Source organism: Palaemon carinicauda, chromosome 18 (genome assembly GCF_036898095.1).
Source record: "Palaemon carinicauda isolate YSFRI2023 chromosome 18, ASM3689809v2, whole genome shotgun sequence".
Lineage (NCBI taxonomy): Eukaryota > Metazoa > Arthropoda > Malacostraca > Decapoda > Palaemonidae > Palaemon > Palaemon carinicauda.
In genome coordinates, this window is record NC_090742.1 from 32,658,722 (window position 1) to 32,680,870 (window position 22,149).

Below are 22,149 nucleotides of genomic sequence, written 5' to 3' on the forward strand. Positions count from 1 at the left end.
CCGAATATCTTCATAGGCACTCAGGATTGGCATCTGTCGCCTCCGTTATTTGGACGACTGGTTAATCCTAGCAGACTCGGTGTCATCCCTTCTTCAACACCAGGACAAACTTCTGAGACTTTGCCAAGATCTGGGGATCTTGGTAAATCTCCAGAAGTCCTCACTGCTTCCCACTCAAAGACTGGTATATCTAGGCATGATTATAGACACCAGTCTCCACTAAGCCTTCCCATCAGACGACAGGATAGCGAGGCTGAGGAAGGTCGCAAGTCCTTTTCTCAGACGAGAAGAACTTCCAGCCCAATCGTGGTTATGTCTCCTCGGTCACCTTTCATCGTTGGCTCATCTAGTTCCCAACGGTCGCCTCAGGATGAGATCCCTCCAGTGGCGACTCAAGTCCCGGTAGAATCAATGTTACAGTTCCCCGGACGTCCTGATCCCTATGGGACCTGCAGAACTGACGGACCTCCAGTGGTGGGTGGCAGACGAGAACCTACGAAAAGGAGTGGATCTTCTCGTCCTCCCCCCGGATTTGATGCTTTTTCCGGACGCTTCAAAGAAAGGGTGGGGGGCCCAGGTGCTGCACCACACGACCTCAGGCCTGTGGTCAGTCAGAAAAGTATCTCCATATAAATCTCCTAGAGATGAAGGCCGTCTTCCTGGCCCTTCAACAGTTCCAACAATACCTGGCGGGTCACTCTGTGGTGGTGATGAGCGACAACACCACAGTAGTGGCTTACATCAACAAACAAGGAGGTACTTTTTCTCAGCAGCCATCCCATCTAGCAGTAGAGATACTGAGATGGGCCGAAATCCACTCGATACCACTATTGGCACGCTTCATTCAAGGCAAAAGGAATGTGCTCTCCGACAATCTGAGCAAAGCGTCTCAGATAGTGAGTACCGAGTGGTCTTTGGATCATCTAGTAGCCAACAAAGTCCTGACTTTGTGTGGTTCTCTGACTGTGGATCTTTTTGCAACGGCCCTGAACTTCAGGCTCCCGTTGTACTGCTCCCCAGTCCCAGACCCCAAGGCTCTCTGGCAAGATGCTTTCCAACAATGGTGGGACAACATCGGCGTTTACTCCTTTCCCCCGTTCTGTCTGATGAGGATGGTGCTCAACAAGACCAGAACATCGGTCAATCTTTCAATGACCCTCATAGCTCCGCTATGACATCATGCGGAATGGTTCCCGGACCTTCTGCAACTCCTAACGGAGCTACCAAGAGAACTCCCTCCACGACACAATCTTCTCAAGCAACCACATGCCAACATCTTCCACAAAGCCGTAGCTTCACTGCGACTTCACGCCTGGAGAATATCCAGCATCTCTCTGAGAGAGGATTTTCGCAGCAAGTTGCTGTCAGGATGTCTGGACACCTGTGAAAGTCATCTGCAGCAGTCTACCAGGCAAAGTGGAAAGTCTTCGGTGGTTGGTGTCGTGGAAGGGGTATCTCTCCAACAATAGCAGAGTTCCTCGTGTATTTGCGGGAAGATTTGCGCCTTTCAGTCTTGGCAGTGAAAGGCTATCGCTCAGCCTTAAGTCTAGTTTTCAGGCTGAAAGGAATGGACATTTCTTCATTGCTAGAACTTTCTCTACTCATACGTAGTTATGAACTTACCTGCCCTCAGTCGGAAGTGAGACCTCCCCCATGGAACGTGGTTCGAGTTCTCAGGTCTCTTAAGAGACCTCCCTATGAACCATTGCGCCAGGCATCAGATCGCCACCTAACCGGGAAGACGGTGTTCCTGCTAGCTTTGGCTTCGGCCAAGCGAGTCAGCGAACTTCATGGTCTCTCGTAGGACATCGCCCATTCAAGGGGATGGGGGGAATAACGTTCAGCTTCATCCCTGAGTTTATTGCTAAGACTCAGAATCCTGGAGTAGCGGATCCTCGATTCGACTCCTTCCGGATTTCTAGTCTCCGTTCTGTAACAGATAACCCAGACCATCTCTTACTATGCCCAGTAAGGAGTTTGAGGCTATACCTCAAAAGAACAGCTGCAGTCTGTCCTCATGTGCCAGCACTATTCGTCAGCACAGGAAGGACTAAGAGGAGGGTCACCAAGAACACCATCTCTGCATGGATTCCTAGGGTCATTGATCTGGCCTTGAATCCAGATCCTCCTCCATCATGTCGCCCTAGAGCACATGATGTCAGGGGCATAGCTATGTCCCTGGCCTTCAAAAAAAAAACTGTGAAGCAGGTTCTTCAAGCAGGGGTGTGGAAGCGTCAAACAACGTTCACAGCCCACTACCTGCAAGATGTGACCCACAGGAGGCTCGATACGTTCTCTATCGGCCCTGTGGTGGCTGCACAACAGCTGGTTTAAAACCTCAGGCTCCCTAGTGGACAAGTAGCAGAAGGTTGAGGGCATTGTTACCCGGTTTTTAGTCTGCATGAATGAAAAGGTTTGACTGGCCCTTATTCTTTTCTTCATCATCCCCTCTCTTGGGGAAAGCAGCATCCTGGGTTCTCTGCTTAGCTGACCTCAAACCACTGCAGGTAAACCATACTCCCTTGTGTTCCTAGTATTAAGTTAATACTGTTACGTCCCCATACCCTGACAAGGTGGTATTGGGAAAATCCTAGTCTACAAGTTTCCATCTAAAGAACTTCAGAACAACTTCCAAGGACGAGTCACACTTCTTCATACCTTCACACACAGCTTGCATAGGCCGCAGTCCTTGCGTAGCAAGGTTCTAGCGAGGTGCAGGGGGCTCCTTATTTCTTGGGTGCTTACACACTCAAATAACGAGCCCCCAGGCAAAGCCAAAAAGCCAAAACTGGCTGGGATGTCCACCCTTCCTAATGGGTGAGTCACCCCTATTAAATAGCGTGGTTTGTATTCCAGTTACGGAACAAATGGCAAATTCGTAGATAATTTGTATTTTTCCTAACTATACAAACCTTAGCTATTTAACCAAACTTGCCTGCCAGCCCTATCCCCCTTGAAGTCCTACCTCCAAGCAAAGTGAGTTCAAGCACAGGTGTGTGTGAGGGGGAGAGGTAGCAAGCTACCCTCCCCTACCCCTGCTAACTAGCGGTGTGAGTAGTAAACCCTCATTAAATTTTAATGGCTCGTCATTTCAGCTACGCCGAAAGTAATACCCCTATTAAATAGCTAAGGTTTGTATAGTTAGGAAAAATACAAATTATCTACGAATTTGTCAATTTTCCTAGCTATACAAACCCGTAATCATTTAATATAAATGCTCGCTTCTACCATCCCTCTCATGTTCCACATTGAGCCTAAAGCGTTTGAATAAGGAAAGCGGGCTGGTGGTGTGGGGGGGGGGGAGCTAAGCTCTGCCCCATACCGCTAGCCAACCAATCGGCACAACTGCCTGGTTTTCTTTCTCTTCGGCTGTTTCAGCTGAGCTGAAGCAAATTCCTATATTAAATGATTACGGGTTTGTATAGCTAGGAAAAATACAATTTAGGACAAATTGTCATTTCATACATCCCCACCTCTTCCAAACCCATCCTGTACTTCTAAGATTGCATTATCTGTTTTATCCTTAATCCTATTAATCAGTACTCTACCATACACTTTTCCAACCGCACTCAACAAACTAATACCCTTTGAATTACAACACTCATGCACATCTCCCTTACCCTTATATAGTGGTACAGTATTATCATATTGATTAAAAAAATTTGTGATGTTTACATATATGATTTACATTGAGAATATATCATTGTTGATATGCTAAAGGGACTGAATAACTTATACTTTTATTTTTCAGATGGAAGTCTCTGCATATGATGACTATGAGGAATATGGAGGAGAGGCTGATGATGTTGAATATTTGGATTACTATGATGATGTGAGTATGAATCATAAAGTAAGCAAACTTTTAATAATTATTGTGGATGCCTTTTGTTTATGGCAATTACAATTTTATTCTCAATGTTAATTAGCCTTTAAAAGAGAGCGCAAGTGCTGTAAAGCTTGATAGATATGAAAAAATATTCTTATGATTTGTATAGAGAACTTTATATGTAAGAGACAACAACTTTGGCAGTTTCTGGCCCCTATGGTCTTCTGCCACCATCCCAGATTGCTATTGGCTAAAACCCAGACCACTCATGTGACTGGTGGAGAGTTTCTCTTCAAGATCCTCTTTTATGTGATACAATTCCCCTCAACCCTCTTAATGAGAGAATGCCATGATGAAGTCATTGAGCTTCAGTATGGCATATTATTCCCGTATTGAAACTTGGTAACAGGCATGAGGGTTCTCGAACTTGGGGAATTTGCTCCCCGAGTTCGAATCTAAATTTCTCTCTCATCTTTTTCTTCCTCTTAATATTACTTCGACCTTTTCCTAATTTTATAAACTTTCTTTCGTGTTGCTGTCCCAACTCTCCAAGTAAAATTTCCCATATGTATATGTGTATATACAGTATGTACATATAAATGTATTTGTCTTTTTTTTTTTTGAATGGCATGCATGTTTTTACATCTGTTATTGCCACTGGCGTGGATGTCTCTTCATCCATTATGGCTGCCTGCTTTGATGAATGGGAGGAGGTGTTGTGGTTGGGAGGTATTTGCGCTCAAACCTATATGTAAGAGTATGGATGATCTCAGCCACCCCAAAGATAGTTTGGACCTTTTTGGCGGAAGTATTCTCAAGAGTTGGGTCTTCGGAATCCAGGGGGATCCAATGCTTGGGGTAGGACTCTCGGCTTTTGGTCGGAAGCTCGTCATTACAGATATGGGGAGGATGATTCCATAATTTCTTGGTCTCAGACCTAACAGGCTGGTTTAGCTTACACTTGTGCCTCTGTATCTGTTTGTTCCGTAACTGGAATACAAATCACGCTATTTATTAGGGTGTATTACTTTCAGCCGAGCTGAAATGACGAGCCATTAAAATTTAGCGAGGGTTAACTACCCCCACCGCTAGTGGGGGGGGGCGGTCAGCTTCCTACCACTCCCACTCACACACCTGTGATTTAGCTCACTTTACTTTTGGCTCGGATGGAGAGCAGTTGTTTCCCCTCTACCTCCTCGCCTATTCTGGACTGCCATTAATTTTTGTCTTTTAACTTACTTTTGTTCCGTAACCGAAATACAAACCACGCTATTTACATTGGGGTTACATTTTAGCGTAGCTGAAATGGCGAGCCATTAGAATTTAACGAGGGTGTATTACCCCCGCGCTAGTTAGCAGGGGGGTAGGGGAGTGGTAGCTAGCTACCCCTCCCCCCCTCACACCCCGGTGAACTGCTTCACTTTCACTTTTGGCTCGGACATGGACAGACGTCTCTGTCTTTGTCCTCACTTGGCAGCCATTGTTTGTTTTGTCTTTACTTAATCACTTACTTTTCTTTTACTCAATATATATGTAAAAATTTTTTCGTGTTTATGTATATATTTGAGTATAGAAATCAGTAAGTTTCCTTTTCAGAGTTTGTGCTTGTGTGTGTAGTGTACGATATCTCCGTGGAGCCCTCGGCAGTTAGGCCACCATGGTGTAATTTCATGGGTCGCGATCGAGTTTGACCTCGGTCTTTCTCTCTCTCTCTCTTTGAGGTCGTTCACCCTTTTACTACGCTACTTTTACTACGTCTGAGTAGCTTCCTCCCCGTGTGGGTGGGGTTGCTACGCCGTACGTTTTGTCTCAATTAGTTTATGAATCTAATTGTATTTGTTGTTTTTTCAGCTTGTAGAACGATTCCTTTCGGGGTTTTCGTTCTTTCTTTAGTGTTCATTCATTTTTAAATATTAAACTTAGCCGGTGAATATATAATAGCTGACGTCTCCGACGGCTCGACAGATTCCAAAAACTCGCGAGCGATCGCCGTGAAGGTTACGGGTGTGACCACCAGCGCCGACTATCGGCCAGATACCGCATATACTTGTCAATTTCTCCAGTTCTTCTCTGTCGGTCTTGTCGACAAGTTGGTTCCTCTCGCTTTATGACCTCGAGTTTTCGACCGAATTGGTGAAGTACTTGGTTTTGGTTTTATTGCTTTCGCCGTGTTGGATTATTCAATACTATCTTCAAAAGAAATGCTTTTGAAAGGAGAGGAAAAGTGTTTTGCCTTTGCTTTTTTTTTTTTTTTTTTCTTTTAATCTCTGGTTTTTCCATAGAGAAAAGATGGCCGACCCTTCCCTCAGTGTACGGAAGTGTGTTAAAGGCTTTTAGTAATTATTTTATCACTTTATAAATTATTGTTGATATTTATAGATTTACCTCTATATATTTTATATTTTATATCTCACCCGCCTTTATTAGGCCTCTTCGATTAGCTTTCCATTTATACTAAACATCAAGATAAATTTTATGTTTTTGTTTATATGCGGCCTTTACCTATTCTTTGTAGGCGGTCCTAACTTGGAAAACGAAGTTAAACAACGTTGAGCCCATTCAACTTTTATTTTTGTTTAGTTTAAAACAGTTGCTCTGTAAGAGTGATGAGATGAATATTTTTTAGAAAATATTTTAAGAAATATATTCTTTGAATAGTCTTCGTTTTTTCAAAGATGAACTAACGTTTGGTTTTATTTATGCTACGCAGTTTGCGCTCTATCGTTACGATAGAGAAAGAGAGAATCACGGTTTCACTTTGCAGAAAGAGTAAATCGATTTTGACGTTTTCTTCATTCTTCTTTCAAACTGAAGTGTTTTAGATACTAATTTAAAGGAACTTGTTAATTTTCAATTTCTTAGTCCTTTCAGTTTTTTCCTTTAGTCAAATAACCTGTTATTGACGAAGGGTGAGTGTGCCATTCTCTTGTGAGTGACAAGAGAGAGAGAGAGAGAGAGAGAGAGAGAGAGAGAGAGAGAGAGAGAGAGAGAGAGAGAGAGAGAGAGAGAGAGAGAGAGAGAGAAAGAAAGAGAGAACGATCCGATCTTTATTCTCGTCCCAAGTCTCTGTACAAGGAGTTTGGGAGCGAGTAACGTTGTTCTCGATTCAGTTTTTTACTCTCGTCCCAAGTCTCTGTACGGGGAGAGAGGATAAAACGTTTTAGTTTTTATTCTCGTCCCAATGCACTGTACGGTGAGAGATTGAAAACGTAGTCCTTAGTGAACTAGTGTTTAGTCTCCTCCCCAGTCACTGATCTTTTTAACTTTATATATTTCCGTTTTATTCGATATATATGTATATGTTTATTGATTTTTGCATATGTGTTTCATTTTGTACTAATGTGCTTACATTATACGACTCATTTCGCAATTCTAACCTTTTGATGTAAGGGAGAATTGCGTGCTTCAGGTAGAAATCAGTTTTATTCATGTCTAATGTGAAATTATTAAAAAATACGATATCAGTGAAGTAAGTGCAAAAAACATGTTCTGTGTTGCGGAGGATTCGTTTGTTCGTGCTTGTCACTTGCCTAGTCCGAGACCTCTTTCAGGCTCCCCTGCACCAGGGAGAAGGAATGTCGTAGGACCTAAGGGAGTGAGGAGTTTAAACCAACGAACAGACGTTCCCTCAAAGGTATCAGACGTTGCTCGGCAAGCACGTCCTTGCCATAAGACAGGAGAGACGAAGTTTCTCCTCGTCTTCCGATGATTCGTCTCTTTAAAATCCTGGGCGTAAAGTTTCGAGACGGTTGAAACGTTTATTAGTTCCTTCAGAACAAGTTCAACGTCCTAGCTGTAGTCATCATAAGAGTCCCGTTCATAGCGATGACGTTCATGTACAGACATTTCTGCCACAAACTCGACGTGACGTTGAGCGGTAGACACCGTAGACACAACGTGACATCGAGTGTCAGTCACCGTAGTCTCGATATAGCATCGATCAGCAGTCACTGCTGTTTACTACGTGACGTTTGAACGTCAGCCACCGCAGTCACAGGTTGATCCGAAGTTAAGTGTTTTGCAAGATATGCTGTTAAAGCTTTCTTCTTCAATAGAAGCTTTTGATCCTGTTCCTGTGCGAAAGGATCCTTTGCTTTTTGTACGTCACGGTTCTGGGATACGTGATTCAGGTCTTCAACCTTCTAGACGAGCTTTGTTACGCCACGCTGACGTTATCTCTAGTGACAGCTTTGCTGTTAAGCGAGATGCGGAGCATAAATCTCGATGTAACTTTGATCGCTTTGAACGTCAGCCACCGCAGTCACAGCGTGACGTTGAGATGCAGACACGACGTGACGTTGAGCGGTAGACACTGTAGACATGACGTGACGTCGAGGGTCAGTCATCGTAGTCACGATATAGCATCGAACAGCAGTCACCGCTGTTACTACGGGACGTTTGAACGTCAGTTACTTCTGTCACGACGTGTAGTAGAATAACATTCTCTGCAGTCACAACATGACATCGACCCTCCAACTTTAACTTCTGTTCATATACAAGTTGATGTAGCCTGTCAGGCTTTTCCTTCACGTCATTCTGAATATAAATCTCCTTCTCGCAAGACTTTAGATTTATCAGATGATGTGCCTTCTGAAGATGTTGATGACCCCCTTTCAACTAATGTACCTTTGGGGAGTCATTCAGAAGAGGAGTAACCTAGGGTGGTCCAACAATCCCTTGTTTTTTAATTATGAATTTCTTTAGTGAAATTTTGTCCTACTCGTTTTGTAACGGCTGCTCCGCCGTCTGAGTTTACTCTTGGCATGACTTTCTTCGACTCCTACATTTACTAAGTCAGTTCTCTCTTGTTCTTCCAAGAGGGCCATGCTCTTACTGGGAGACTGGTTGGAATCCAGGAGAAGTTTAGGAAAGTCTGCTTTTGCTTTTCCTCCTTCTTAATTAGCTTCTCGCTCAGGCATCTGGTGTGACACAGGAGAAGCTCGAGGAGAAGTTCTCGGCTTGGGAGTACCTGCCTCTACCCAGGGAGACTTCTTAAGCCTTGTGGACTCTCCTCGTCGTCTAGCCATGAGACGCTCCAAGATTTTATGGTCGGCTTCAGAGCTAGACCATCTCCTGTTAGGAGTTTTTTTTCGAGCGTTTGAAGTTTTTATTTGTTGGATTGGTCCCTGGGAGCCTTAAGTAAGAAGGTCTCTCCAGCTGTCAATGTATTGCTGTACAATTATGTCATGCATGAACAAGGCTATCAGGGATGGCTCCAATGATCTGGCAGCCACGTTCACTGCAGGAACAAGGCTATCAGGGATGGCTTCAATGATCTGGCAGCCACGTTCACTGCAGGAGTACTTAAGATGTAAGTGCGCTCAATGTGTTCATTGTCAAGACAAACTTCACGATGAAGACTACCAAATCTGTCTTGGCAGCAGTAAGGGAAGGCGACTGGATGGTCTCTCTTGACCTTCAGGATGCATACTTCCACATCCCGATTCATCCAAACTTTCAACAACATCTGAGGTTTGTGGACGGGAAAGTAATGTACCAATTTCGAGCACTGTACTTCGGCCTCATTCCTGCTCCTCTTGTTTTTACAAGGCCCTTGCAAAATGTAGCAAGCTTTCTACATTTTTTGAGGATTCAGAGCCTCCCTTTATTTTGACGACTGGCTAATCAGGGCGTCGTCATTAAATCGCTGTCTGGAGAGCCTCTAATGGACATTAGACCTAACCAAGGAGCTAGGTCTCATAGTGAACGTAGAGAAGTCGTAACTTACAGTACCCCATCCCAGACTATTCTTTATTTGGGAATGGAGATACAGTGTCTGATTTTTCGGGCCTTTTCGTCTCCCACAAGAATGGAACAAGCTCTGTTAAAAGTCCTTCACTTGCAAGAGAAAAACAGTTGCTCTGTAAGAGTTTGAACTAGCCTCGTGGGAACTCTTTCATCGCTGGAGTAGTTTATCTCTCTGGGGAGACTCAACCTTTGCCCTCTCCAATTTCACCTAAACCATTGGAACAAGGAGAAGGGCTTAGAGAGTATCTCTTTCCCAATCTCCAACTCAGTCTAGACATGTCTGACTTGGTGGGACAGCAACATCAGACTTCGAGAAGGTCTTTCTCTTGCGATCAAGAACCCAAACCATGTGTTGTATTCAGATGCATCGGATTTGGGTTAGGGAGCTCCACTGGACAGTCTGGAATGCTCGGGTCTTTGGTCCACGGATCAGAAGGAACTCCATTTAAGGCAAGTAACATCCCTCCTTTGGCGAGATTTGTGCGAGGAAAAATGAATGTCTTGGTGGACTGCCTCAGCAGAAGAGGACAAGTCATCTCCATGGAGTGGACGTTGCACAAGACTGTGTGCGAGAAGCTATGGATGACATGGGGTCAACCCACCATAGATCTTTTTGCGACTTCACTGACAAAGAGGCTCTCGACTTATTGCTTTCCAGTTCCAGATCCAGAGGCAGCCCACATAGACGCTTTACTGCTGGACTGGTCTCACCTGGACGTTTATGCCTTTCCACCTTTCAAGATCCTCTCACGAAGGGACCAGGTTGATGTTGGTTGCTCCACGCTGGCCCGCGAGAGAGTGGTTCACAGAGGTACTTCTATGGCTGGTAGACGTTCCAAGAAGTCTGCCATTGCGGATGGATCTCTTACGACAGCCTCACGTAAAGAGATTTCATCAAAGCCTCCCCACGCTTCGTCTAACTACCTTCAGACTATCGAAAGACTCTCTTGAGCTCGAGGGTTTTCGAAGGAGGCAGCTAGAGCGATCGCGAGGGCTAGAAGATCCTCTACCATCAGGATCTATCAGTTGAAATGGGAGGTATTTAGAGACTGGTGCAAGTCCTCCTCTATTTCCTCTTCCAAGTGCCTCTGTAGCGCAGATTGCGGATTTTCTGCTTTATCTGAGAAACGGTCGCTCCCTCTCTGCATCCACCATTAAAGGCTACAGAAGCATGTTAGCTTCTGTTTTCAGGCATATGGGTTTGGATCTTTCTAATAACAAAGATCTCCAAGACCTGCTTAAGTCTTTCGAGACTCCCAAGGAGCGTCATATTTCGACTCCTGCTTGGAACTTGGACGTGGTCCTACGGTTCCTTATGTCAAACAGGTTTGAACCATTAAATTCAGCCTCCCTGAAGGATCTTACCCTCAAGACACTTTTTTTTTGGTGTGCTTGGCTTCGGCTAAAAGGGTTAGTGAGATACATGCTTTTAGCAAGAACATCTGCTTCTCCACTAATAAAGTAGTATGCGCTCTTCAACTTGGTTTTTTGGCCAAGAATGGACTTCCGTCTCGTCCTTGGCCTAAATCATTTGATATCCCCAGTCTTCCTGAGATTGTGGGGAATGAAGTTGAAAGAGTGCTGTGCCCCGTTAGAGCTCTTAAATTTTATTTATCCAGAGCTAAACCGCTACGAGGTTGTTCAGAGGCTTTATGGTGCTCCGTTAAAAAGCCCTCTTTGCCCATGTCTAAGAATGCGTGGTCTTATTTTATTAAACTTTTGATTCGGGAGGCACACTTTCATTTAAGTGAGAAGGATTGTAATTTACTTAAAGTCAAGGCTCATGAAGTCAGAGCGATAGCAACTTCAGTAGCGTTTAAGCAAAATAGATCCATTAAAAGTATTATGGACGCGACCTTTTGGAGAGGCAAGTCGGTATTCGCTTCATATTACTTGAAAGATGTCCAGACTCTTTATGAGGACTGCTACACACTGGGACCATTCGTAGCAGCGAGTGCAGTAGTGGGTGAAGGCTCTACCACTACATTCCCTTAATCCCAATATCCTTTTAATCTACTCTTGAAATTTTTAATCTTATTTTGGGTTGTACGGGAGACTAAGAAGTCTTTCGCAATCTTTTTGATTTGGCGGGTGGTCAAAATGTTGTTTCTTGAGAGCGCCCAGATTAAGGGTATTGATGAGGTCCTGTTATAGGGGTGTTCGCCCTGGATATAACAGCTCCTGGGAGTCTTTCAGCATCCTGAGAGGATGGCTGGGCTTCGTGAGGAAAGCAGACTAATGAGGCAAAGTAATCATCAGAGTCAGCTTCCTTACCAGGTACCTATACTTAAGTTGGTTTTTTATGAAATAATTGTCAAAAAACTCTTGAGCATATACGCCTTTATTGTATTAATACTGGTCTCTACCCACCACCATGGGTGTGAATCAGCTATTATATATTCACCGGCTAAGTTTAATATTTAAAAATGATATTTTGATTATAAAATAAATTTTTGAATATACTTACCCGGTGAATATATAAATTAAAGGCCCTCCCTTCCTCCCCGATAGAGACCCAGCGGACTGAGAAGAACTGGAGAAATTGACAAGTATATGCGGTATCTGGCCGATAGTCGGCGCTGGTGGTCACACCCGCAACCTTCACGGCGATCGCTCGCGAGTTTTTGGAATCTGTCGAGCCGTCGGAGACGTCAGCTATTATATATTCACCGGGTAAGTATATTCAAAAATTTATTTTATAATCAAAATATCATTTTTAAATTACATAATTACATAGTTACATATAATTATAATTGTTATAATTCTGTGTTGGTTACAGCTCTCCTTCCGTGAGTGTAAGTGGTTGTGAGGGCACGTGCCTGTTGTGTAATTCTTGTGTTCCTTTCCCTTGGGATTCCTCTTCGGAGCCTTCCCGGGGAATGAATGTTAACTAATGATTTTTGTTTTTATTTTTCACAGTTACCGATCTAGTTCGTTTCTGTAATGTGACATCGGAGTGAGCTGTCTTGTTGAGGCCTGGGGATTCGGCTGTTGCTGCCTCCCCTATAGATCTTCGTCAGGGGCGTGTCTCCTTCTCCTGGAAGTACTCCCGTGACGATTGACAGCTCTCCTGTTCTTTTTAGAACACTCAGGAGGCTCGCCTCCTTGGGTGGGTAACTTTCCTTCCGAGGGAAGTTTTCCTGTCCAGGCTTGAGTTTTTTCCCTTTGGGGGTTCTTCTCTTGCCTTTTTTTCGTGTGACTATGCTCTTGGTGCTGAGCGGTCGCACCAGCAGTTACGCTCAAGGGGCTGGGCAACTGCAGGAGCCCCTCTTCGGAGGATTGCTCTTTTTAGGTCACTGGCTGACCCGTCTCTTCTACGAAGTGTTTCTCTTTCGTTCACGAGAGAGTACACTCATAGAGACTCCTCTTCGGAGGACACTTCTGCTGTTGTTGCTGTTGTCCGCCTTCGCCGTAAGGCTCAACGTTCGCTACGTCGTAAGGGCCTCCCATCTCCCTATAAGGGTGCTAAGAGGCGCCTTTTTGAATCTCCGTATGCAGCCTGCAGTTCCTTCTTCTTTACCTTCCGCCCCTGGTGCAGATGGACAGCAGTCTGACCTCGTCTTCCAACGGACAAAGGTCTTCCGACGGACAACGATCTTCCGACGGACATCGGTCTTCCGACGGACAACGGTCCCTTCGGGGCAAAGGGTTGCCTCCCACGGGGGTGCTTCCCTTGCGTGTCAGGGTTCCCCTGCGCGCCCTTCTGCAGTGTTCTCTCCTGCTCAGTGTTAGCGCACAGGCGCTCTCCTGCTCAGTGTTAGCTCACAGGTGCTCTCCTGCTCATCAGTTTTTCCTGATCGCAAGCGCTCCCGTGTTCGCCAGCTCTCTCCTGTTCGTCAGCGCTCTCCTGTTCGTCAGCGCTCTCCTGATGAGCGTCGCTGCTGTTCCTGTTGGTTCCTGTTATGCACCCTGTGCGCCCACGTTCGCTCGCGCAATCTAGAACTGTAAGTTTACTTGTGAACGAAGGTTCTGGAGTGGGAGGTGAGACCTTCCGGACTCACCAGTGGTAGCTTATACACCCCCCCCTGGAACCCCCCCAAGCGGCGGCGCGAGCCCTAAACCACGCCCCTTGGGCGGAGTTACCAGGGACGAGCGGGTTGACTCGGCAATGGAAGTCACATTTTTGAAGTTGAAATAGAACAAAAAATAACACAGAAGTGGTTGAGCTTACCTTGGTTGTGCAAGTTATGAAGGAATTACTGTGAAGGTGCAAATTGTTGGACGTAAAGGTCTTTTTACTAGTAAATTCAATCTTCTTGTGCTCTCTTGGTTGATATGAATATTGAAAGATTCCAGTTAGTTTGTTTTCTGTGGAATAATAGTGATTGTATGTGTGTGTTTTTGTATATAGCCTACTCTGTTGAATTATGAAGTTGTTAGAATATTCCCTCCTAAGTACATGGTCTCCTCGGCTCACGGGGGAAGGGTTGGAGGGTGACCCAGACTTTGAGTCCGGAAGGTCTCACCTCCCACTCCAGAACCTTCGTTCACAAGTAAACTTACAGTTCTGGAGAGGGAGGTCTCAACCTTCCGGACTCACCAGTGGTAGCTAGGCAGATGCTTCAGGGGGCTTGAAGATGAAGTCCAGCGACCACAGCATCGAAAGCTCCCTGTAAGCCGAGGAGAGCATAGTAAGAGCTGAAGACAGAGTCGCTTCTCCAATTCATTCTGGACATGATTTCTTGTATAGATACTCCATTGTATAGCAGTCTTGATGAAGCTTGACCCCTTATAGAGTGGAAATTCGTTGACTGTTTAGTTGCATTTGGGTCGGCTCTGAAAATGCACTCCCTAAAAAGTTGTCTCATTTTTTGTAGAGACATTATCTTGAAGTGTTCATCTAGCCATATGTGGTCTTTCCTGTCTATGTTTCTTTCCATACAGACTTTGTTTGTGTATTCCAAATAGAAGTTCAATTGTCTGACTGGACATATTTTTGGTCTGTTAGGAAGCTTCCTAAAGCTGATCTCTATTGGCGTGTAGTTGTTCTTTTGGTTTTGGCCATGAAGGAAGGGTGGTTCCGTAACACAGTGTGTTCTGGGGTGAAGGTGCTCCTGGAAATGCAGAGATTGTTAAATTGATTTGCTCTTAAAGGGCAAGCTAAGGCTACTAGGAACAAGGTTATCTGTGTCAGTAGTAAGGTAGAGTTATCTCTTGTGGTGTTGAGAAACGAGATTACTTTGTCTAGATCCCAGCCAGGGAACTGGTGAGAATTTCTAGGTTTCTTTCTGTTAACTCCCGATATCATTGCTTTGACATATTTGTCTTCTGCAAGACAGTAACCTGGGAAATAACCTGACAAGATAGGACCTAAAGCTGCTCTGTAGCTCTTCAGGGTGTTGTAAGACAGTCCCTTGTCTATAAGGTGATTGAAAAATAAAATAATTGCTAACAGGGGGAATTTGTTGTCTCTTCCATACTCCTTGTGAATGAAATTTTTAAAAATGTTGTATAGGTTTTCATACTTGTGCAAGGAGCTGTCCCTCAAGCTGACAGCAATTTTGGAGCAAACCTCAGGAGGAAAGACGTTAGGGAGCTGATCCTTTAAATTTTGAAGGCGATCAAAGTTGATTGGAGCTTTGCTGAGGGTGAGATATAATCCTTGAGAACTATCTGGTAGTCTTCGATCTTCACAATATATCGTTTGTGCTGCTTCGCGACTGAGAAGGAATGTCGAAAGATGAAAGGAAACGAGACGCTTTAGCTCCCGAGCAGACGTTCCTGTTAACGTTTCCCAGGACGTTCGCCCTTACCATAGTAAAGGTGAGGTTAAAAGGTTTGGCTCATCATCAGATGATGATTTTCCTTAAAGAGGTTGGCGTCAAGCTTCTAGACCTCTTAAGAGGAAATTTTACCGGCATCCTTCCAGGACATCACAAGCAGGCTGTAGTCGTTGGAGCACCCCTGAACGCTTTTCGTCCGAAGAAGAAAGCTCGCCTTCTAAGCGTCCTGCTAGGGTATTAGATTCTGTTGAGAATCGTCCTGCTGTTGAGCAGTTATCTGAACTGGCCGTGACGTCGATTCATGCTCCTCCGCCCCCTTCATATTGGCTCTCGCCCGCTGGTCGCTCTAAGCGGTCTTTGAGCGGTGGAGAGAACAAGCTTGCGATTGATATTTCGCAAGCAGATCCTAATTTTAAGATGTTGCAAGAAATGCATGAGAAGCTTTCATCATTCATGAAAGGCTACCAGAATACGGAAGCCTCCTCTCTAAAACACTAAACGGCGCAAGGCGGGGAGTCGGCAAACGCTTGTTGATCAAGTTTCTCAACGCGCTGAACGTGAAGTTAAACGTACTACACGTGAAGTTGAATGCTCTGACTTTCAGGAAGTCGAGTGTCCTCCTAATAGAGGTGCTGTTCATGCACTTAGCAGTGATAGTGATCGTCCTGCTAAAAGCACTTTAAAGCGTTCAGCAAGGCACGATGTCGAGCGTTCTGGTTTAGCAAATCAAGGCGTTGTTCTTTCTTCTGTTCACAAAGCCGAGTATCCTCCAGCACGTGACGTCGAGCGTGATGTCGGGCGTCATCTCATCGAGCATTCAACAGAACGCGAGCGTCCTCCAGGACGTGACGTCGAACGTGATGTCGGGCGTCCTCCCATCGAGCGTTCAACAGAACGCGAGCGTCCTCCGGGGCGTGACGTCGAGTGTTCTTCCATCGAACGTCCTCCGGGGCGTGAGCGTTCTCTAGTACGTAACATCGAGCATCCTCCTGTGCGCGATGTACAACAGCAAGCATCCAGACAGGACGTTGAACGAAATACAATTCTTCTTAGCTCTGATCGCACGGATCGCGAGCGTTCTGAGGAGCGTCAAGGCGCTTTATCGGAGGAAGAAGATGATGTTCCTCTTTCGCCTACCGAGCCCTTTGAGGAGTTATCTGAAGAGGACAACTCTATGTCTTTTCGTCCTTCGGTAGACTTAAAGAAACTCATGAGGATTTTTCATAATGAATTTCCAGAGTCTTTTGTTCCCGTGGCTCCACGATCGCCTCCATCGGAGTTTACTCTAGGGAAGCCTAAAAAGAAGTCTCTGTTCAATAAGATGGTGCTCTCTCGTTCATCAAAAAGAGCACTTAAATTGATGGGAGACTGGATGGGATCCAAGAAGGAACAAGGAAAAGCAGCCTTCGCGTTCCCCCATACTAGATTGGCATTTAGGTCTAGTACTGTATATGGTACGATACTGGAGAAGTTGTCAGCTTGGGAGTTCCTGCCTCTGCCCAGGGAAACTTCTCAAGCCTGGTAGACGCTCCCCGTAGATCGGCCATGAGGAAGACTAAGGTTTTTTGGTCTACCTCTGAATTGGACCATTTGCTCAAAGGTGTCTTCAGAGCCTTCGAGGTATTTAACTTCCTTGATTGAACTCTGGGGGCCTTAGGCAAGAAGGTGGCTACGTTCATGGAAGGGGACTCTTCGAACTTGATCCACGTCATGTCCTGCATGGATAAGGCATTGCGGGACGGGGCGAATGAGTTGGCAGCGATTTTTACAGCAGGCATTCTCAAGAAGAGAGCCCAGTTGTGTTCATTTCTGTCTGTAGGGGTTTCTCCTTTTCAGAAATGTGAATTGTTGTATGCTCCGCTGTCATTATCTCTGTTCCCACAAGATCTTATTTGGGAGATTTCTTCCTCGTTAACGCAGAAGGCCACTCAAGACCTAGTCTCGAAGACGGCAGGAAAGTGTTGCCATCATCTTTCGTTAGCCGCAAACCTAAGGAAGTTGCTCCTTTTCCAAAGTTTTCCCAGTCCTTTCGAGGAAAGCCTTCCATTAGAGGTAACTTTAAATCAGATGGAAAGGGAACTAAGAAAAGAGGAGCCAAGACAGGGCGAAGCAGAGTCTGACTGCTTTCGCCTTCAGGCAGTAGGAGCCAGACTACACACACCTTCTGGCAGGCATGGGAGAAGAGGGGTGCAGATCTTTGGTCAGTCCGACTTCTAAGGAAGGGCTACAGGATCCCTTTTATAAAGCAACCTCCTCTAAGGTTAACCCTGGTGGATCTCTCTCCCAGGTACAGGGAGGAATTAAAGAGGCAAGCATTACAGCTTCAAGTGTCTCTCTTGTTGGAGAAGGGAGCAATAGAGAAAGTATAGGACTGGCAGTCACCAGGCTTTTACAACCGCCTTTTCCTGGTTCCCAAGAACTCGGGGGGGATGGCGTCCAGTTCTGGACGTAAGTGCTCTCAACGGTTTTATCCAGAAGACAAAGTTCTTGATGGAGACGACGAAGTCAGTGCTTGCAGCGGTAAGGAAAGGCAACTGGATGGTGTCACTAGACCTCCAGGATGCTTATTTCCACATCCCGATTCATCCGAGGTTCAAGCACTTTCTGAGATTCGTATTCCAGGGAGAGGTCTTTCAGTTTCGAGCTCTGTGTTTCGGCCTCAACACCACCCCACAAGTCTTTACGAAGCTTATGCTCAATGTAGCAAGGATTCTCCACTCAAGAGGCATCAGAGCCTCCCTGTACCTAGACGATTGGCTTTTAAGAGCTCGCTCTCAAGATCGCTGCCTGAAGGATCTTCAGACAACATTGAAGTTGACAGAAGAATTGGGTCTTCTGGTCAACAAAGACAAATCTTCTCTGAAACCATCTCAAGAGATTCTATATTTAGGAATGATGATTCGGAGTCGAGTTTTTCGGGCTTTTCCGTCTCCCTTAAGGACGGAGCAAGCCCTTCAGAAAATACATGCGTTCCTAGGAGAGCAGAGTTGTTCTGCGAGGAAGTGGATGAGTCTGTTGGGGATTCTCTCCCCGTTAGAACAGTTCGTCTCTCTGGGAAAGCTGAACCTTCGACCACTCCAATTTCACCTCAACTCTTGCTGGAACAGGGAGAAGGATTTGGAGAAGGTGTGTATTCCTGTCACAGAGTCAATGAAACGTTGCCTTCAGTGGTGGAATGACCCGATCAAGTTTCGGGAAGGTTGCTCATTAGAGTTGAAGAGCCCAGACCTTGTGTTGTGTTCCGATTCCTCGGACTCGGGGTGGGGAGCAACACTAGGCAAACTGGCAGTATCGGGTGTGTGGACGGAGATTCTGAAGTCTTTCCACATAAATCAAAAGGAGCTGCTAACAGTTCTTTTGGCCCTGAAGAGCTTCGAAGGGTCAGTCTGGAACAAGGTGATACAAGTCAATGCAGACAACACCACAGCATTGGCCTATATTGCCAAACAAGGAGGAACGCACTCGATATCACTTTACAAGACGGCAAGAGATCTGTTCATCTGGGCAAAGGAAAAGCCGGCGATGCTACTCACAAGGTTCATTCAAGGGGAAAAGAATGTTTTGGCAGACAGTCTCAGCAGGAAAGGACAAGTCCTATCCACAGAGTGGACTCTACACCTAGAAGTGTGCAAAAGTCTGTGGAAGCTTTGGGGTCGCCCTTACATAGACCTGTTCGTGACTTCAAAGACCAAGAGACTAGAGACATATTGCTCCCCAGTGCCAGATCTTGAGGCAGTACACACGGATGCATTCCTGCTAGATTGGTCAAATCTAGATGTGTGCGCTTTTCCGCCTTTCAAGATCCTGTACAAAGTGCTACAAAAGTTTGTAACAAGCAAAGGGACCAGAATGACCTTGATAGCTCCCCTCTGGCCCTCAAGAGAATGGTTCACAGAGGTACTGGAATGAATGGTGGACACTCCCAGAAGCTTCCCTTTACGAGTAGATTTACTCAAACAACCCCACTTGGTAAGACACCATCAAAGTCTCCAAAGTCTTCGACTAACTGCCTTCAGACTATCGAAAGACTCACAAGAGCTACAGGCTTTTCGAAGGAGGCAGCTAGAGCGATTACAAGAGCTAGGAGGTCTTCAACCATCAGAGTCTATCAATCCAAGCGGGAAGTTTTGAGGGAATGGTGCAGGGTCAACTCTGTTTCCTCTTCCAGTACCTCTGTAGCCCAAATTGTTGACTTCCTTTTATTCCTGAGAAGAAAACGAAGTTTTTCTACATCAACTATCAAGGGATACAGGAGTATGTTGATGACTGAATTTAGGCACAGAAACCTGGACCTTTCAAATAATAAGGATCTACAAGAACTGATTAAATCCTTTGAGACAACAAAGTAACAGCACCAGGATTCATCAGCTTGGAATCTGGATGTTGTGTTAAAATTTCTGATGAGTGACAAGTTTGAACCCCTGCACTCTACATCTCTGAAGGACCTCACGATGAAAACCCTTTTCTTGGTTAGTTTGGCAACAGCCAAGAGAGTTAGTGAAGTCCATGCATTCAGTAGAAGTGTGGGTTTTCAGGATAGTAAAGCGATCTGCTCATTACAGTTGGGTTTTCTCGCTAAGAATGAGCACCCTTCCCAACCTTGGCCTAAGGCCTTTCAGATTTCGCACCTGGCGGACATGGTTGGAAATGAGTTAGAGAGGGTTTTATGTCCAGTAAGAGCCCTCAAGTTTTACTTAGACAGAACACAAAATTTAAGAGGCAAGTCGGAAGCACTGTGGTGCTCGGTGAAGAAACCCTCCTTGCCAATGTCTAAGAATGCCCTGTCATACTTTATCAGACTTTCAATTAAAGAGGCTCATTCTCATTGCAGTGAGACAAACTTTAGTCTTTTAAAAGTCAAGACTCATGAAGTGAGAGCTGTGGCAACCTCGGTGGCATTCAAACAAAATCGTTCGTTGCAAAGCATTATGGACACAACCTTCTGGAGAAGCAAATCTGTGTTCGCTTCACACTATTTGAGAAATATCCAAACTCTATATGAGGACCGATACACTCTGGGACCATTTGTAGCAGCAGGTACAGTGGTGGGGGAAGGATCCACCACTACTTTCCCATAATCCTAATACCTTTTCTCCTCTTGGAACTTTTATTTGGTGTTTTTATGGTTGTCTTGTGGAGATTGCGACAGTCTTCCGCAATCATTGATTTGTCAGGTGGTCTATTTTGTTCCTTGAGAGCGCCTCGGAAATGGGTATTAGAGGAGGCTCTGTCACAAAGAGGTGTGATCACCGGTTGGCAGCTCCTAGGGATCTTCAGCCCCCTGAGAGGACCGCTGGATCTCATAAGGAAAGCAGACATAATGGCAGAGTATCATTGAAGTCAGCTTCCTTATCAGGTATGAACCCTTAAGTTTGTTTTGTATTTAAACTCTTAAGCAGAATTCCAATTATATTGGCTGTCTCTAACCCTCCACCAAAGGTGTTAATCAGCTATATATATAACCACCAGGTAAGTCTTGTGTTTAAAAATGTTATTTTCATTATAAAATAAATTTTTGAACATACTTACCTGGTGGTTATATATAATTAAAATCCCCCCCTCCTCCCCTCTAGAGACTAGAGGCATGGAAGATATGGATACCGATGGAATGGTTTCTAGGTACCTCGCTAGAGGCGCGCAGGTAGCACACCTGGCTATCCAATCGGCGATTGACGCGAGTTTTGAATTTTCTGCCGTGACGTCAGGGACGTAAGCTATATGTATAACCACCAGGTAAGTATGTTAAAAAATTTATTTAATAATGAAAATAACATTGTTCCGTAACTGAAATACAAACCACGCTATTTAATATGGGTTATTACTTTCGGCGTAGCTGAAATGACGAGCCATTAGAATTTTAACAAGGGTTTACTACCCCACCGCTAGTTAGCGGGGGTTAGGGAGGGTAGCCTGCTAACCCCCCCCTTCCCCCCCACAGACGTGTCCGCTCTCACCCTTGCCTCTTTGAGAGCCATATTAATGCTTTTGTCTTTTTTACTTACTATTTCTTATACTTGTAATATATATATATAAACATTCTTTATGTTTATGTATATATTTGTGTATAGAAATATAGTAAGTTTTCTTTTCAGTGTTTGTGCTGTGTGTGATGTACGACAACGACACTTGCGTAGTGCAAGGCCACCACAGTTCCACTTCGTGGGGAACAACTTCTCCCTCTGGTCCATCGGTCTTCCCGTCGGCTTATTTCCGTTAACTCGGCCGCCGCAGGGGAACCGTCATCGCCTGGACTCTCTTCATTCATCTTTTATCCTCGCTTTGCCTCTTTTCCTACGGGAAACTTGGATTCTCATCGAAGGGAATGTGGCCTTTTTTTAGATTGACTACGGTCTCTCTCTACTCGAGGTCGTTCACCCCTTACTACAACTACGTACTATTACGATAGCTCCTTTCCCGTTGCGGGTTAGTTGCTATTTCCGTTGTTTGTCTCAATTATTTTTTGTGAAATCTAATTGTGTTTTAACTTTTCAGCTTCTCCGTGGGGAACACTTCCCTTCGGGGGGTCAGTGGTTCTCACTTTTAGTGTATATTCTTATATGATTTAGATAATTATAATTCTGTTATAATTCTCTTTTTTTTTACAGCTACTCCGCCCCCCTTCTCCCGTGGATGTCATCTGGGGAAGGAGGGCGCATACTTAATTCTTATTTTATGTTATTCCCTCGGGGTTTCTCTTCGGAGTTCCTCCTTGGGGAATTTCTGTTAAAATAATTATTTGATGTTATTTTCCCACTTAACTATGCAGTTCTTCTTCGTTCGACTCAAGAGTGCCAGTGAAGCAGAGTCTGCTGTCTCTGCCGAACTGTCCTGTTCATGGCTGGGGAATCTACT

General features: G+C 45.0%; 1 protein-coding gene across 3 annotated transcripts in view; it reads left to right on the forward strand.

Annotated features, from left to right (window-relative positions):
* LOC137657753 (protein-serine O-palmitoleoyltransferase porcupine-like) overlaps positions 1-22,149 on the forward strand; it is a 211,150-nt gene that overhangs the window by 13,476 nt on the left and 175,525 nt on the right. For all 3 annotated transcript variants that reach the window (XM_068392227.1, XM_068392224.1, XM_068392225.1), the window contains exon 2: positions 3,752-3,832. In XM_068392227.1, the coding sequence (XP_068248328.1) occupies positions 3,752-3,832 (81 nt within the window). The remainder of the gene's footprint in view (positions 1-3,751; positions 3,833-22,149) is intronic.